This window comes from Anas acuta, chromosome 2 (assembly GCF_963932015.1).
Source record: "Anas acuta chromosome 2, bAnaAcu1.1, whole genome shotgun sequence".
NCBI lineage: Eukaryota > Metazoa > Chordata > Aves > Anseriformes > Anatidae > Anas > Anas acuta.
Window position 1 is genome coordinate 149236352 of NC_088980.1, and position 18517 is coordinate 149254868.

At 36.3% G+C, this 18517-nt stretch overlaps 1 protein-coding gene across 2 annotated transcripts in view; it reads right to left on the reverse strand.

Moving 5' to 3' along the window:
- Window positions 1–18517, reverse strand: part of ADCY8 (adenylate cyclase 8) — a 122942-nt gene that overhangs the window by 68695 nt on the left and 35730 nt on the right. For both annotated transcript variants that reach the window (XM_068672665.1, XM_068672663.1), the window contains exons 3-4: window positions 7572–7702; window positions 5288–5399 (exon numbers count right to left, since the gene is read on the reverse strand). In XM_068672665.1, coding sequence (XP_068528766.1) covers window positions 5288–5399; window positions 7572–7702 — 243 coding nt within the window. The remainder of the gene's footprint in view (window positions 1–5287; window positions 5400–7571; window positions 7703–18517) is intronic.

The following is an 18517-nucleotide window of genomic DNA, read 5'->3' on the forward strand; positions in this document are numbered from 1 at the left end:
AAATTCTCTAGTCTGGTGTTTTGGCAGAAAGGAGGATCAGGTTTTGGGTCATGGCTGCCAGGACTGTTTCTATTTTTTATGTAAATGAAGGAAAATACATGACAATGCACCATCTTGTATCCTCTAACTACACCACAGAATACTTAAATATTTTTACACTGCACACCAGTTTAACAGATCATGTAAGGAATGACTTCTTTTGGAGACTAACCTATGGCTGGGTGGTTAGGACTTCTGTAGGCTGACAGAAAATATGATTTGGGGGTCTCTTGTTCTGTGGAAGGAACTAAAGCACATTCCTACATGAGTTTTCTGAAATATCTACTCATCTGTCCCTTTCCACACTGTGGAAGAAATGGCTGTGACTTCTGTATTTGGTGAGCAACCACTCTTCCTAACCAGTGTTGATTAGTAGGTGGTGCCATGACGGTTTTTCAGTACAGACACTCCTGTTACAATGATTCAAGGCGTGTTTCTTTCCTGCAAAGGAAGAGCCCACTGAATCTCATGAGGCTAGGGGCATAAGCTGGGACACAGGAGGTTCCATTTGAACATCAGGAAACACTTCTCTTATGTGAATGACTGAGCGCTTGAAGGGGCTGCCCAGAGAGGTTGTGGTGTGTTTGTCCTTGGAGATCTTCAAAAGCTGCCTGGACATGGTTCTGGGTGTCCTTCCTTAAGCAGGTGGATTGAACCAGATGAGGTCCAGAGGTTTCTTCCAAAGTCAACCATTCTGAGATTCTGTGCAGTTCCACATGGAACTGTGCATAACCTGTGCCTCTTAGGAATTTCTAAGACTGCAGATGTATAAAGCACAAGGTGGACATTTCTTAATAGTACACTTGTAAATCCAGAATTTTATCCAAATCTCAATTCAGACAACAAGGACTATGGTTTTTTTTTTTTTTTTTTTTTTTTTGACTTAAGTGATTCTATTCCTAAACTTTCAACTACTTCCACGGTGATTTATTTCTTTAATCAGTCATTTTCATTTGACTTTTTCATAAAATACCTGTAGATTAATTATGGTGACAAGCATTTCTAAAACTATCTTACGGACTACTGCTTTATTTGGCTGCCTAGATCCTTTGATGATTCACCGGACTCTTTAGCATCTGAAACACTATAACTTTAGTAAGAAGATTGTTTAGTACTGTTGTCTATTCACTGGTATTAGACAATTAATTATTGACATTGGTGAGGAGGGAAAAAACCTTAAGCACTGCAAAAAGAATATTCACTTCTCACTGTTACTATAAATTTGTATAATGTCCTTATAACAAATTAAATATCAAATATGTATGCTCACAATCCAGTTAACTGTGCTTCTCAATACAGTACCCAAAACATATAAGAATGGATATTCACACCTTTATTTACTGATCCATACCTTTAAACAGACAGTTTTGTTTAGGAACTCTAGGGAGTTCTGAGAGTTACATGCTTGAAGATCATTTCACAAAAGAACAAAGCACTGCCACCTCAGCAGTAAAATGTGTCAAGGAAACGTAAAACACTGCAACAAGAGTGTCTTTATTGAGGAGACAAAAGAGCCTTTAATGCCCTCCACTCTTCCCTCTTTGTTGTGAGGTCATGTACAGGGATTATGCGATGCATTCTTGGCTGAAGATCTCACTAGTTAGATGGGTTTCCAGCCCTGGAAATTCTAATCACAAGCAAGACCAATAATTCCCTTGTGGTGAACTTTTTAGCAGGTTGTCTGAAATCTCCCAAGACAGAATTCAACCAATGTTACAAAAAAAGACCACCCCTCTTCAAAAAAATTAATCAGTTCTTAAACATGTGTAAGTAACTTGTGATTCACATTACATAAATCTCCCACTAACACTAGGCTACTGACTTAAAGTGAAAAAAAGCTCATTAAAATGTGAATCTTCCACTTAGCATCTACAGTTCTTCTAAGTAAGAGGCATGGATATTCTGGTTTATCAAATGAAAGCTGATGAGATTGCGAAGAAATTATGTGTTTTACAGATTAACCAGTAAATTCTTATATGAAATATTAAATTTTAGACTTTTGTGTAAGGATTTCTGTTTCAGCATCAATGCTTCATTTTAAGGATGGCTCCAATTTCAAATATGACTGTGTGATTTTTTAGCAGCATATGCATGTGTCTAAATTAAAACATTTTGTGTGGTTTTACGTTTATATCTCAATGACTTTGGACTACATCTCAGCTGCTATTGTGACAAAACTTACAAATGTGTCCTTCTCTCTTTAGGGTTTTACTCTATCCTCTGCCATATCTGAAACTGAATCTACTCATAGATTAATGTCACATTAATAAATATGACAAACTATTTAAATCATAGTATTTGCTGACATCTAGCACTGAGAAGACAGAGGAAAAACAAATGTCAGAAATAAGTATTATTTCATAAAAGCTGGATCTTTTTCAGGCTTAAAGTATCTTGCTGAATGTCAACTTATTTCCATTCTCTCATCAGAATTTTTGCCTCAGGAAAACATTAATATTAATTAAGTTTCTGTTTAGACCTCACAGTAGATGGATATATAGAGAAACCTTTTCTTCCTCTCTGTTTTATGCCAACATGTTTTTCTTATTTTCCAACTGCCACTTTCATCTTTAATAACTATAAATCTTTCACAAATATCATAGAGCAATTAGAAGGGGGAAGTAGCTATATATAACACAACATTACATTTCTTCTAAGAAATATTGAACTGAGTTCTAATTTTGATTGAAAGTGTTCTGTGATAATGATACAGATATTATGGAATTTTTTGTTATTAATTATATTCATAAGTATATGTCATACTACTTGATGCAACCAGCTGAAGATTTAAAAAAAAATACAATAAAAAATCAGAGCTCATTGCTTCTGCATTGCAGAAGAAAAACAAAGGCTGAATAAGAGAAACATGAAACTAAACTAAACTACATTGTTCAGTAAGCTGTGAAATAGTGTATTTTTTAATAATATATGATTTATATAAGAATATATAGCAGGTCAAACAATCCTTTATATGAGATTATAGAATATGATTTTTATTTGGAAGTAATAAAGATTTATAAGGATTTTCCTCAAAATCCAAAGAAACTGCCTCAAGCTTTCTGCAATTGACCACTTTGCTTTGATGGTAATTCTAAGCAAAGCAAGAGTTTCAGTAACAGTGGCTATTAAGAGTTATGATGTCCCTAATTAAGCTGATTAAGAACTATTTAAGTGAAAGATCTGAAATCTAAGTGCTAATGTATAATCCTCATTAGGGGAAGATCCTTCAAGTGAGTTTTTGAAAGGATCTCTTTCCAAAAGGGCTGACAAAGATTTATAGAGAAGTATGAAACCATTGCTAATAATATTTGCAGGAGAAATAAGACTGGTGAAACAATCAAGCACCATGCAGGCATATGTGTTATAACAAGATGGCAAGACCTTAAAAAATGTGATCTTTGGACAGTGATCAAGGAAAGAGAGAATAGGAGGAAAGGTGATGATCTGTGTGGAAGTTAGTCCAGGAAAATGGCTTTCAGTGCTGGTACCTATGTCTTAAAAGAGTTTCTGAAGAAAAAAAAAATAATAATGGCAACCCAGAAAAATAGCTACAAGAATCATTTGAAGGAATAAATTTTACAGAGGAAAAAAGACTCACAATGAGCTTGGTCTGTTTCTTTTATCAAAAAGAAACCTGAAATGTGACTTGATCAAAGGACACAGATGTATTCCTGGAGAAAATCAGAGGCTACAAGATGGCTCTTTTGTCTAGGAAAAGTAGGCCATATCAATGGATGTAATTCAGATCTGGAAAAATCAAATGAGAAGCAAGGCATACTGAATTAGTAGTGAGAGTGTTAAGGCAATGGAATAGATTTCCAAGACACATGAGAATTTGTCTATCTTCTGGGACAATCAGATGAAAAAATGGGATTTTTTTTTTTTTTTTTTTTTTTTTTTTTCTGAGAGGAGCACCTCTGACAGGTTTGAAAGATTCATGTAACACCAACAGAGCAAAAGTTAGGTTCATGTATATCACACGTACTTAAAATTCATGTTACAGGTCAGTCCATGTCCACTTCCAAAAATTTCCAAGGTCATTTAGGCACTGATTTAGGCACCTATATTTTAGGCAGGTAGCCCATTCATGAGTGTCCAGAACCCTGAGTAAGGCATCTTGATTTTCTATACAGTGCAGTGCTCCACATTTAGGACATAAAGACCAAAAGCCATGCAGAGCTGTGTCAGATTTTCTGTTCCTCTGTGGAGTTGTTAGCAATCTCTATTTTCAGGACACCAGACAGGTACTATGACATCTAGCTCTTAGAGAACACAGCCAAGGAACATAACCAAAAGCCTTTTTTTTTTTTTTTTTTTAGTTTTTATTTATTATTATTATTATTTTTAGTAAATCTAATTAGTAATGGTAGATCACTTTAACCCCTGTTGTCAAATCCATTCAGTGGATTACAGTGATTCTTCCCTGTGTCTTGTGCCTCTTAGAGAATTGCTCTAAACAACTAAATTAGTCTACTCAGAGACATGTAAGAGAGAAAATCAAATTCACAGATCAGGAGAGAAAGTGCAACGACTAGACCTTCACTGGCTACTGTAGCAGATTAGTTAGCCAACTCACATGTTGACACTTAAAGATAGTGGCAACAAAACCAGTCTTTGACCAAATAAACTTTAACAGAAAGAAAAGAAAATACAAGCCTAGCAAAGTTGAGCATGTGTTATAATGTGCTTGTACTTCTGTGCTTTGCACTTAGCTTTTTTTCTATTATGTAGTACAAATTAAGTACCAACTGATTTGTCTAACATAATAAACTCCATTACTTTGTTTAATTAATCTCATTGTGGAGTAAGATAGAATTCAACCAAAAGACTGTAATATCTGCTAGCAACTAACCTTTTCAATGACTGTGATGGCTGAATATGCATCATTAAATGAATTGGTCTTCTAGCCTTCTTTTGTTTTTAGAAGGAAAGTCAAAATAAAGGCAAGGTCTTAAAAATAATAATAATAATAATAAAATAATTTAGAAAGGACCAGAACTACAAAAGTTCTGTAGAAACTGTGTTAGACAACCTCCAGAATTACAAAAGCCCAAAGCTCTGATAACTATCTGAGCTTTCACTTGCTGTCATTTTTAAAATTTGTCAGTGTCTTCCAAACTCAGTAGCTGTATAAACTCCCAGTGGGAAAAATATGAGTGGTGGTTATAGTATTTTCCCCAAAGCTCCCAAACACAGAGTTGACTCCATGCCCCTTTGGAAATAAGCTGTTCTTAACTCACAAACTCACATGTGCTAGTCGATCAAATCTGGCAAAGAGTTCATTCAGCATTCGAACCAATTCCTGGGCTGACAAGGTTGTGGAGAGGTTGGTGAATCCTTTAACATCTGCAAAAAGGATGCTAAAAAAGGAGAAGAGATATTAATAATGCAGTTTATTTACTTTGGTAACTCCATGTGATAAATTACAATCTGGTGTGTTGTATGTGTTCTGTGTGCTCTGTGTTTATTCAACATCTATTAGAGGTGTGTTCTGAGAAGATAGTTAGTGAGAAGTGAATTACAACTAAAGAAATATTTTAAAGTCATTCTACTTTTGCGCTACACTTTTGGAGATTTGGGAGTATCAAATAAAAATTTTAAAAGGAGTAAGGAAATACCACCAAGAATGAAAAAGGTTTATGAAAATTTTGGAGTTTCAGATCATTCAGAAAGGCAGAGTTAAGACTTAATAAGCACTGTTGTCCCCATTTAACAGTGAGAAGACTGTGGCATAGTGAACCCATAGTATAGAAGGCTATATAAACACAGAGACTTTTCACCCAGCTGTCTGTTAATAGTTTCTTTGTGAGTGGGTTTATACATGTATATGTTTATATATGTGGGTTTTTACAGTGTCTTTGATTTCAAAGATTTTATTTTTTCATAGTGATCTTCAGGCTTTGCACAGCTATGTACCATACAAGACTCAATCAGATGAGGATAAAGTAAAAGGTTCGCAGTCTGGGTGGGATTTTTACTTGTGAAAAAAAAAAAAAAAGGAAAGGAAAGGAAAGGAAAGGAAAGGAAAGGAAAGGAAAGGAAAGGAAAGGAAAGGAAAGGAAAGGAAAGGAAAGGAAAGGAAAGGAAAGGAAAGGAAAGGAAAGGAAAGGAAAGGAAAGGAAAGGAAAGGAAAGGAAAGGAAAGGAAAGGAAAGGAAAGGAAAGGAAAGGAAAGGAAAGGAAAGGAAAGGAAAGGAAAATTACCAAACTACACAAAGAGGAATGAGTATTAATAATAGCCTAGATAGTTATGAAAATACAACTTTCAAATGACCAATTTCTCCATTTTTCATTATCAAAACAGCAAAAGTAACCTAATGGGACACTAAGAGTTCATTACCCATTGGTTCATGTGGTATTTTGTGCTCAACATTTAGGGAAAAATACTGAGAAACAATTTTGAAAAGATCTTTTCTGTGGCAGCATGCATAGGAACACACCAGCATTTGTGCTCTAAATTATGTTTAGACTTTTTATCCTTAACTAAAACTCTTTTCCATTCAAATAGAAGGTCCATCTTCTCTCTGTTTTGATTGCTCTACAGCAACACTTACTGAGAATGAAAAAAGGTAATGAAATTTATGTTAATCTAGTGCAAAGCAAACCTTTTGTAAGGGTCCTTGAGACCTTCCACTAGATTTAATGAAAGAGTATGTATGAGGTACTGCAAAACCACAGAAGAAGCAGATAATCTATTTACTCTTCTGTAGAAGTTCAACACTGCATTTATTGAACTGTTCCAGACAAAGTTATATTTGTATTTCATCAAAAGGCAAAGTATATGTTTTTTCTAGCCAATCACATCCCATATCAAAAGATGCATATTTTCCATTTCCTTCAGTGATGGCAGTTCAATCACTTGCCCATGTGTTTTGGGACAAATTTATGGCAAATATTATGGACTTATCTAAATATACTGTTTGTGAGAGATCACATTTAATTCAAAGATTCTGTAAAATTATAGAATGGAAGTGGATCATCTTAATATGTACAGTAAGTACTTATTGAGTAGCAGCTCTGTGATCACTATTACCCCTAAACCTAAGTTTGGGATAGGCGAAATTTAACAGGGGGGATAATGCAATTAGGAAAGTGATAATAAGAAGGACTGAATTAAAATATTTACTTATCAAGGTAGACACATGACATGTCTGCATATTTGAGAGGGTCTTACAGTTTTCTAATTTCTCATTCCATAGGGTCAATAGGAAGATTGTGACAGAGTCTGTGCCTACATGCAGGCACAGCTTCAAATTCATTGTAACCCTGAGCACACAACTAAGGTGAAAAAGTAAAATAAAATACACAAATGGTTCAGCTCTAAAGGTTCAGTTCAAAGAGGTCTCACTATGGCAAAAACATCCAGCTATCCTGATGAGTAAGAGAAGGCACCTAAGTGCATATCTGTTCAGTTATTATGTAGAAGTCCATTAATTTTCTAATTTATTAATGGATAAAACAATGTAAGAAGAACTCTCGAACGAGATATTTAGCAGCAGCTAAGACAAATATTAGAGAGGCTCTACCACTCACCTGACATTCTCATAGCGATGAATGTAGATCTTATGAAACTGGTGTTGCAAATGTTCATCTTCTACATTGGTCATATCATTTATCATTTCCAGAACTACAAATCGTGGTAAGACAGAAAGCACCAGCCGTTCCTAAAACAAAGAGGAAACCCAGATGTTAGGCCCATTAATATCAAACTGAATTAGTACTTCACATGAATTGTTTGAGCTCTGTGTTACTAGAACAGCTGGGTAACTTGTAATTTCTGATGTGATTCTCCCTTCTAAAAATTTGTGATAATTCACATTAATAACCTGAGTCTAGACCAAGAACCTTTCCTACAAATTCTTCCCTTGAATGTTTCAAGGTTACCTGTTGACTATTTAAGTATCCATTCTAGTTATTATGTCCATTACAAGCTTCTCAGATAGTTACAGACATATCAAGCACTCTATTTTAGCAGTGGTAGCTTGAGTAACAGATCCAATTAACAGAGCCAAAGGAATTTGAATGTCCTCCAAAGCAAGTAGGATCAGATTCTCATTGTTGCTTATTTATCAGAAATTCCAGACTGTGTGTTTTGCATTCATAAACTGTATAATTATTAATAAAGATAGACATGAAGCTAAAACAAGATGTATCTAGAGGAATCTTACTACCATTCACGTAATGAAAAGGACAGCATTTAAACAAAGCTTAATTCTTTTGTCAGAGCTTAAAAACAGGGATAATATAAACTAATGCACGCATAAGAAATGTTTTATGGACAGATTTAGCAATAAACTTGTTTTTATGTTAATCAGGTTACAATCCTTAAAGAGTGCTACACAGCCACAACAATTGCCTTCAACTATGTAGCATTCAGTGCATTTAGTGACTGGAGTACCTACAGAAGCATCCATTGTCACTGGCAGAATTTGTTTTATCCATCCATGCCCACACATTTCACCAGAGCAATCTTTATTCAATTTAAAGAGAAATGGAAGAAAGCGTTTGCAAGTTATGGAGCATATATACTCTTGCTAACTAAAATACATGATACAGTACACTGAAAGGTGAAGACATGAGTGAACTGCTGTGTGATATCATGATCTGTATGAAAAATATATAAGACCACAAGGAAAAGGCAAAAGAACATGGAGGGCCCAGTGCAAGCATGAGTTTATACTGGAGAGTAGAGCTCTTTCACGTTTCCTTTTTCAAATCGTACCACACAGCTAAAACTCTGTTCCAAGAGTTGGAAATCTTTACTGGAGAATCTCAAATGTCACAAATAAAAACCCAAAGTTTTCAAAAAACACCCGAGTGGTTTAAACATCTAGATCTCATTTCAAAGGTGGAATGTGGGTAAAAGACAAAAACATTCATGATAATTCTCTTTGTGATGTCAACAGGATTAGATGCCATAAATAAGATGTAGCAGTAGATGAAACATTTGAAATAAAATAAAATAAAATAAAATAAAATAAAATAAAATAAAATAAAATAAAATAAAATAAAATAAAATAAATAAATGAAGGAACCCCTCCCCAGCATTTTTAGGAGGCAAGACAGATATACTGACTTTTATATTTTGCAGTGAAAAGCATGAATAATTCCCACTCTGAGTAGTTTTAGTAGTTAGTAAATAATCCTCAGCTACAATGATAACACATTGTGGATAAACACATTCATTTGTCTAGATGGTAACACCAGCTGAGGTGAACTGTACATTTACTCAAGAAGGCAAAGCACACACTGCTAATAGCTTCACTTGGAGCAGAGGTGCATAATGTTCCCCTTAGAGACAGCAGATTTCTCCTGAGCTCCTGTCTGCATAGCATGCTAGTGCACAAAATGAAAGAACAGGGACTCTGCTATTCTTTAATCCACCTGTTCTGCAAAACTTTGCTAAACCAGGGTTACCTCTAGGAAGGGGGAAAAAAAATGATGAGAGGCAGGGATAACTAATACAGAGCAGGCAGTGAGCAACCATGCATTGAGCTCACCTTTTATTCTGGCAAACACCTTTTATTCTGGTAAAAAGCCCAGGTTGGACAATTACCCCATGCCCCATATAGGTAGTACTAATTTTAGCACAGCTACATTGTTTTGATTTTTTTCTGCCTTTCACACCTGTGTATTTCGCTATCTTCCCCTCCACTTCTGATGTGTAAAAACAGCATGAGTTTCTTGTGACAACAAGAAGTATACCAGTCCCTCAGGAGGTCCTTTCCACTCCTGCAAGCCTAGGTTTCCACAGAAATATTTAGCCCTGAGGTAGTTCCACTCTCAAGCAAATATCTCATCGTCTCTTAAGATGGTGTGTTTGGGAAAAACAGCTGATTACCTTTCAAGAACCAGAAATATTTTTGATATTTCATGTCCTTCAGCCTCCTATAACTGAAGGTATTTAGGCCATATATTCTTTTATTCCTTCACTATTATAGTACTTTGCTCAATATGGCCATATAATAAATCCACCCTTTGAATATATCATATCAGTCTTTCAGAGAGCCATATGATTAAAGTGTTCAATGAGTTCTTCTGAAGATACTTTCATAATAATATAAAATCTTTTCACTGTAAATAAATAAATAAATAAATAAATCTACCTTATCTTTGTAAGAAGTAGATAGAAATCCTATTTAGTATTGAAATGCTTATGAAATGTATGCTAACATTTTAAAAAGGCCACTTTTTAACAGTTGTGGGACTAAAAATGAGGAGCATGCTTCTTTTCACATCAGGAAAACTTATACTGCTTGTTTGTATACACTTAAGAGGGTATCAGGCAATGGCTTGACAACATTTATTTAAAATAAAGGAGAGTTCACTTGACATGTGTTCACTAAGCCAAGATAAATGTGACCAGCACATTTTATACCCTAAACATCGTGCAACTCATTATGGTAAGTTAAATGTTTTTGGCTGCACATAAGATCTGGCAATGACCCATAAAAACGGAGGTTAATTAGTATGCCTCCTCTTCAGTCCTCCTTTATTAATACTGTATCATGTGAAGAGCTCTTGTCAGGATGCTTATTTGAAGCATACATACACCCCATTGTCACTATTCTGTATTACCTCTGTCATGCTGTGGAAAAATACTAAAAGAAAATAACACATAAGGATTTCTGCATTCGTGTGTGTGACAGTTATGAGACAGTCCAGCCACAAGTCAAGCAAGTATCCAGTATTGAAATATTCTAGCCTAAATCCCACAAGGCAAAAGCAGGGACTGGAAGAATGAAGAACTGCCCACTGTAGGAGAAGATCAGGTTTGAGACCAGATAAGGAACCTTAAGGTGCACAAGCCCATGGGACCTGATGAGATACATCTGTAGGTACTGAGGGAACTGGTGGATGAAGTTGCAAAGTCACTGTCTATCATATTTGAGAAGTCGTGGCAGTCTGGTGAAGTTTGCACTGACTGGGAGAAGGGAAACATAACTACTATTTAAAAAAAAAAAAAAAAAAGAAAGACCCAGACAATTACAGGCAAGTCAGTCTCACCTCTGTGCCTGATACAATCATGGAACAGATCCTCCTGGAAACTGTTCTAAGGCACACGGAAAATACAGAGGTGATTCGTGTGAGCCAACATGGCTTCAGTATGGGCAAATCATGACTGATAAACTCAGTGGCCTTCTACGATGGGGTTACAACATTAGTGGACAAAGGAAGAGCAACTGACATCATCTACTGGGATTTGTGCAAAATATTTGACACTTTCCCACACGATCTCCTTACCTCTAAATTGGAGAGACATGGATCTGATGTATGGACCACTCTGTGAGTGAGGAATTGTCTCAATGGTCATGCTTAAAGTGTTACAGTCAATGGCTCAATGTCCAGGTGGAGATCAGTAACAAGTAGTGTTCCTCAGGAGCCAATATTGGGACTAGTGCTGTTTAACATTTTTGTTGGTGATTTGGACAGTGGGATTGAGTGCACCCTCAGCAAGTTTTCTGATGACACCAAGCAGTGTGGGGCAGTTGATGCAATGGAAGGAAGGGATTCCATCCAGATGGACCTTGACAAGCTTGAGAGATGGGCCTGTGTGAACCTCATAAGGTTCAACAAGGGCTAGTGCAAGGTCCTGCATCTGGGTTGGGGCAATCCAAACACAAATACAGTCTGGGCAGAGAATAGATTGAGAGCAGCTCTGAGGAGAAGGACTTAGGGGTGTTGGTTGATTAGAAGCTCAACATGAGCTGGCAATGTGCCCTTGTATCCTGGGCTCTATAGGTGTCTCTGGGCTCCATTGTCTGTGTTGACTAGATCTCAGGTGACTGTAGTGGGAGCTCAGGGATGTAAAGCTCATGTAGTCAGTTAGTTTAGGAGGTGCCCAAATCTGGAGCTGACTCTTACTCTATCCACTCCTTCAGGAAAATTTAGGAATAGCAAAATAAAAACCTTATTGATAAAGGAAGATAACTTCATGAGTCACACATGTCAATTTAAAGTCCCAAGATTGTAACAGTCACATATCCTCTAATGCCTTCTTCTTGGTTCATGCAACTATAATAGTCATTTTTTATTGAATGGCTTCCCTGTGGTCTGTGCACAGTGATACCTGTGTCCCTCATCAGGGGGTATCAACCGTACTTTCAACCACAGAAGTGTAGCTGGGCACATTCACAGCAAAGTGGGACAAGTCCCTGATGAGTAAATAACCACTGTTAGAACCATTTTTGAGGGCAGTCAATTAACCAGCACAAGAGGTCTTGTGAATAAAAACAGAACTGGAGACCTTTCTACTGGAACTGATCAAAGGGAACAAAATACCAACAGGCACAAAACATCAACAAACAATCTGGTGCCTGCAGGGGGTTGCCAATAGGAAGACCAAACTCCCCAAGGTTTTCCTGCAGAATATGGAACACCACCACCCCAGCAGGGTCTGCTGTCTGCACAAGCTCCCAGTACCAGCTCCCCTTAGGTGGTAAAGGGCAAAGGCTGAAATTTTGTGTATACTATCCTGGAATTTCCATTGTTTTTCAAAATCTTTATCAGTGTTGGCTTCACTCAGGGATGAGAAGCACTACTAGAAGGATTGTTCAAGTTTCGTTCTTCCTCCTCTACATGTACTTTCAGATGAGTGAACCCATAGATATTTGTGGGTGGAAGTATTTTGATTTGGGAATGACTTGCTTTTGGCTATTCCCAATGACGTTCTGTAAAAATGGAATAGACATACCTAAAAAATGTTAAAAATGACAGAGATTCTGAAGAAACCATTCCACATTTTTCATCTTAATTTTTGGGAACCATTTTGCCAGAACCGTCAAGGTTGGCCTTAACAATATTTGCAATTAATACCATGGACGCACTATAGTCTTAATTGCTGAACAAAACAGAATAAGAAAAGTCCTGTTCAGAGCAATTTTAGCCATTCTGGAACACATAAGCTTTTAAGCTTTTAAGGAAAGAAGATAAAATGGTATTGTTTTCTACTGAAAAAGTGACACTGTTCAGAATAAACGTAATTACTGGAGATGCCACTCTAGAAAATGTGAATTAACACCTTTCATTATGATGAATAGCTCTAAAGAGAAATTCCTTCCTTCTTAGCATACAATGGACTGTCTATTTGCAACCTTTCTTTCTTGTGTGTTATCAAGACAATAGCAAGTAATTAAAAAATATGTAAGGAACTGCAATAACTAATATGTTCAGACTCATGGGGTTATGAGGTTGCCTTTTAGCTTTTGCTACTTACTGCTGTAATATGTGATACGAGCTATCTCAACTTTATTTTATTGGAATTCAGGCAGTTACCGTTCCCACTTATCCCATCCTTGGCTGCATATTCCATTCAGTCATCTGCTGTTCTCAGAGAGAAACAAGGCCAGATCACAGAGGAGGTTTTGGAGACTTGTTTTTTGTTGTTGTTTTCAGTTATTGTTTTATGTAACAATGCAATATAGGATATCATCCAAACTGATAACCCAGTGTTCATGAGTCATGACTTTTTATAATGGTGCCTAATTAGTTGTCAACTGAGAAGTATTATAAAGTTTGTGGTGACATGAGAAGGAAGAAACTTCTTCCACAACCTTCTTGTAAGAACAATATTTTATCCATTTGTTTCCTCTATAACCTTACCCAGAACACAGCATGAGACAGTATAACGTAGCACATGCTAGAGGGAAGGATTGCAAGATACTGCTGTTTTTTTTTTTTTTTTTTTTTTTTTTTTGGGTGAGGAATGGTTGGAAGATAAAAGTACCTGAAGCCATGTTACAAAATCTTGGCAGAGCTTGGTGATTAAAAGTCTATTGTCAGGTGTCAAAGTAGGCTCCTTTCTCACCAACCAGTTAAATCATGTAAGAATATGGCAAACTTAATGCCTGCTTGCCCTATGCAATCTGAGCCATATAATTCTGGTTCTGGGGCTTCCAGTTTGTATTTTCATGTCTTTCCAATATCATTTTGGACTCTTAAAAACTTAGCTTATCTTGTATCATGCTGGGAGGTGGTGGAAAAACTTCCTGCTGAGAGATTTTTTGAGAACGGTACCTGTTCAGCTGCCATCTGAAAAACAGTATTCCTCCATAAAATACTCAGGAAAAAAATGTTAAAATATTTTTAAAAGTAACATGATTAATATTTAACCTAAGTGCAGCCAATGTTTACTCTGTGTGGCACTGGCACAATGGTCAGCTCACCATAAGGTCAAACACACAACACTAAGTTGCATGGGAGTGGAGGAGAGCACATCTGGAGCCAAGAGCTGAAGGGAGCAAGATTTCATTCCTTGACATTAGCAGCCACCTGTTAGATCTGCTTGGCTATATCACAAAATGATCTCCTGACACTGCCTTGTCATCTGAGCTGTCTTTTAATTTAAGCAATAGAAAACACAGGTGACAAATTCAGTATGTATATACTGCAGTGTTTAATAAGCTCATATCATCTAGATCCTAACATGATTTCCTTAGATGAAGAACATTATCTTCTTATATTACAAGAGGAAAGCCAATCATGCAACAGGCTTATATTACAAGAGGAAAGCCAATCATGTAACAAAGACATTCAGTGAAAAGCAGACTTTACAAACAAACATGTATTACTATGCTGTCTTGTTGACGTGAAACTATGCTTATAAGTGATGCTGTCCAGTGCTGCAGTAATCCAAACACATATTCAGTACATTTTTTTTACCCTTCTTCTCTGTTAGGTGATTCTATAGAGGTAAAATCTCCAGAAGAAAAACATTTATATGGAAATATGACAAATAACTCAACAAAAAGTATTGTACTGTATTCTAACATTTTGTTTTCCATAAATTCCAGTTAGTCTGGACAGGAAGGGCAAAGCAGTACCTTAAGAACAGAAGAAAGACTGAAGCGTATTATGTATATGGATTCCATAATGGAATCATTTTAAGCTATTCTATGTTTTACATGAATAAAAGGGGAGAGTAAAATAGCTGCTACAAGTCAATTTTGTTCTAAAAGATCAGGTTGGCCCCATCTGACTTTAATGTCTGTAGTTCTATGCCCTGGTACACTTTCACTCTTCTAAGACTGCTATGACTTTGCTGCTGTTGAATCATCATGTAATTCTTCTGCACTACTTGTACTTTCCATTTATTTAGATTTTTTTTTTTTTTTCATTTTGTTACTTTATTTGCCATTTCAGAAATTACTAGACCACTTCAACAAAATATAATTTTCTCAACAGTATAAGTTATTGTAGATAATGATATGGGAGATGTCAGAAAGTAAGATCACATGCCATTTATTCTCAGCTTTATATGACTCAATCACTGCAGAACATAGACATGAAAATGAGCTAGGATGTCATTCTGGTCAAAACAAGGCATCCAGGCAATCTGTCTTGTGAGAGACTTGCAAGACCCCAATCTTAAACAGCACAAGCCTTGGAAGTTTCAGGAGGTGGAACAGTGGTCACTTGGTGAAAATCAAATCTCTTTTAATAGAGTTGTAGGTGGGTACTTAAATACTGATGATGTGAAAGACATTCAACCTATTCATAAACTTTAATCCAAAAATTTTATCTTACCTTAAATGATCTTAACAATTGCATCAGTGACTTGCCTCTGGCTAGCTTGGAATTAATATTTCTCATTTACAGAGAATTTAAAACTATTATTTGGACATCAGAATCCCTATTAATTATGATGATTACAAGGACTTTTGAAAGACTCCTGCAGTCATTCCAGGGTATTAAGGAAAGTTAGTGTAAAGTTCTGATCTTGAACAAGAAATAAAAATGACCTTAAAACAGGTAAGTCTATTTACAGCTTAGAACAGGCGCTAGACTGATGAGTTTGGAACCTGGAGTTCTTTATTTAAGCAGAGATGACTGCAATGCAGACCAGATGGCAGAAGTGTCTCATCGCTGTAGGGGGCTTAAACTATTTCATTCCCCTTACTCATTTCACCTTTGTCCACTTCCTTGAGGCAATCAGCATGGGTCATGAGCCAGTGGTAACTGTGATAATAGCTTTTTTTTTTTCTTTTTTTCCTTTCTTTCTTTCTTAGACACCTCTGTCCTTAGCAAGGAGCTGAGAACACAGAAGTCAGAGGCCACCAAATACTGATCAATGAGCTATGAGTCCCATTTACTATTGATGAACACAGTACTTGAACAGCTTTAGAGATTAAAAAAAAAAAAAAAAGAAAAAGCTTTGGAAAGTAGCTTTATCACTAGCGAATCCAAAAGGGACGGGAAGCAGTTTTATTCCTCACCAATATCTTCTAGGGAAAACTCCCATGTCTGAAGTCCTACAACTCTTCAGGGTTATTTTTTCCCTCTATAAATTGTACTTCAGTGTCTGATTCTGAACTCTGTAGCGTTGGTTGTAAATCCTCTATTTGCGTCCATGTGACTAGTCCAGATTTACAAGTAATGGAAGAGAAGGCGGAGAATTATTTTTATTTCATTTTTACCTTACAATTTTACTTGAAAGCAAAATCTGGGTCTTGCACTCTGAGGATAAGAAACAAACATCACCAGCAAATTTCTCAAGTGTGGACAAGCAGAATGTGAAGGAACAGCACCTAATGTTTGACATGCAAAATGTGTTTTCTACTGAAAGTGGAAGTGAGCAGATGAGGTATATTGAGACAAGAAGATGTAGAGAATGAATGTGCTGGTCCTGTAATGTGTTCCCTGGAACCAACAGAAACATAATCTCAGAATCACAGTATTGTAGGGGTTAGAAGGGACCTTAAGAGATCATCGGGTCCAACCCCCCTGCCAAAGCAGGCTCCTTAGAGCAGGTTGCCCAGGTAGGCATCCAGACAGGTCTTGAATATCTCTGGAGAAGGAGACTCCACAACCTCCCTGGGCAGCCTGTTCCAGTGCTCCGTCACCCTCACCGTGAAGAAGTTCTCTCTCATGTTGATGTGGAACTTCTCGTGATCCATTTTGTGGTCATTGCCCCTTGTTCTGTCCCCACAAACTACTGAAAAGAGGTTGGCTGTATTCCTCCATCTCCCACGCTTAAGGTATTTGTAAATATAAGATTCCCTCTCAGTCTTATCTTCTCAAGAGTGAATGTGTGTATGATTCGATTCGATTCGATTCGATTCTATTCTATTCTATTCTATTCTATTCTATTCTATTCTATTCTATTCTATTCTATTCTATTCTATTCTATTCTTTATTTTATTTTATTTTATTTTATTTTATTTTATTTTATTTTATTTTATTTTATTTATTTTATTTTATTTTATTTTATTTTATTTTTTTACAAGGAATAAAAATCTGTTAAGGGACCTAGGTCAGTTTCTGAGTCATAATACGAATTAAGAAGAACAATATAAAGTCTATATATCCCTTCAGCTGTTGGATTACCCCCTAAGTTTTTATACCAAGTATGAACCTCAAAATACCAAAGGAGCAATTCCAAGAACAAATTTTTATTGAGACACCAGTATTTAAAGTTTGAAGAACTGGGAAACCTTTCTGAGCATCTCAGATTCAACACTCTGAGTTTCTTATACAGAAGAAAACTGGATTAAATGTAATCTCTAACCAGAGGTTTCCACAGAATTTTTAATTGGAAGGTTATTGTCTACTCTCTGAAAATAAAAGCTCAATTACTGTGACCACAATTTTTATTTATGAAGCATTTAAAACTAGTTTAAAACTTATGTGACCTCTAAACTTCAGATTATTGTTTTTTTAAACCAAATCTGAACTTTATCCTCATAGCAGTTTAGACAGATTTTCATATTCTTAGCACCGATATCAGAGAAGATGACTTTATAGTGTTTAACCCTCTTAAAGTGTCCTTTCCAATCTCAGCCCAATCTGTTCTGACTTTAAAGGTTGCAAAGTACTGATGGTTGATTAAAATCTAGATCTGTAAGAGCTTGATAAAACATGTAAGCTTCTTTAAAAAAACGCAGAATTCATCAGTCTGCCGAGGGCCTGTTAAAGCTATAGGAAATAGAGACTGTTGCAGGGGCAAGTGCGAAATAGTCCTTAGGAAGCAGAGGTAGAAGGGAAACAAATGGTCAGACAGAACAATTTTCTAATGGAGAAGAGGTTTAGACAAGATTAATGTTGTTCCACAGAGAACAGGAAAAACTAAATAGGGCGGCAGCAGACTTCTGGAGACTAAGGGATGTGCTCTCCTTCTTCTGTCCTAAAAGCTGCATGTGAACGATAGGAAGTGAGTTCCCACCCAGAAACCAACCCTCTTATTGCCTAGTCAAATGGTCCATTAGAATGTTTGAATTCAAATCCATCATAGAAATCATATGAAATAATAACCAAACTGTTTTAACTTTCAAAATGAGCTTTAATTGAATTTGCGGAATACTCTATGAGAAAGAGATCAGCTGTAATGTAGTTTGCTAGGAAAGCAGTGGTAGGGAAGAGAAGTCTGCTTGGGTATTTTTATATGGGACTCTTCTTTTTAGATCATTTAATGAATACAAATTTCTTCTTATTATTCCCCATAAATCTGACAAAATTGAGAAATATGCCTGCAGAAGCCTATC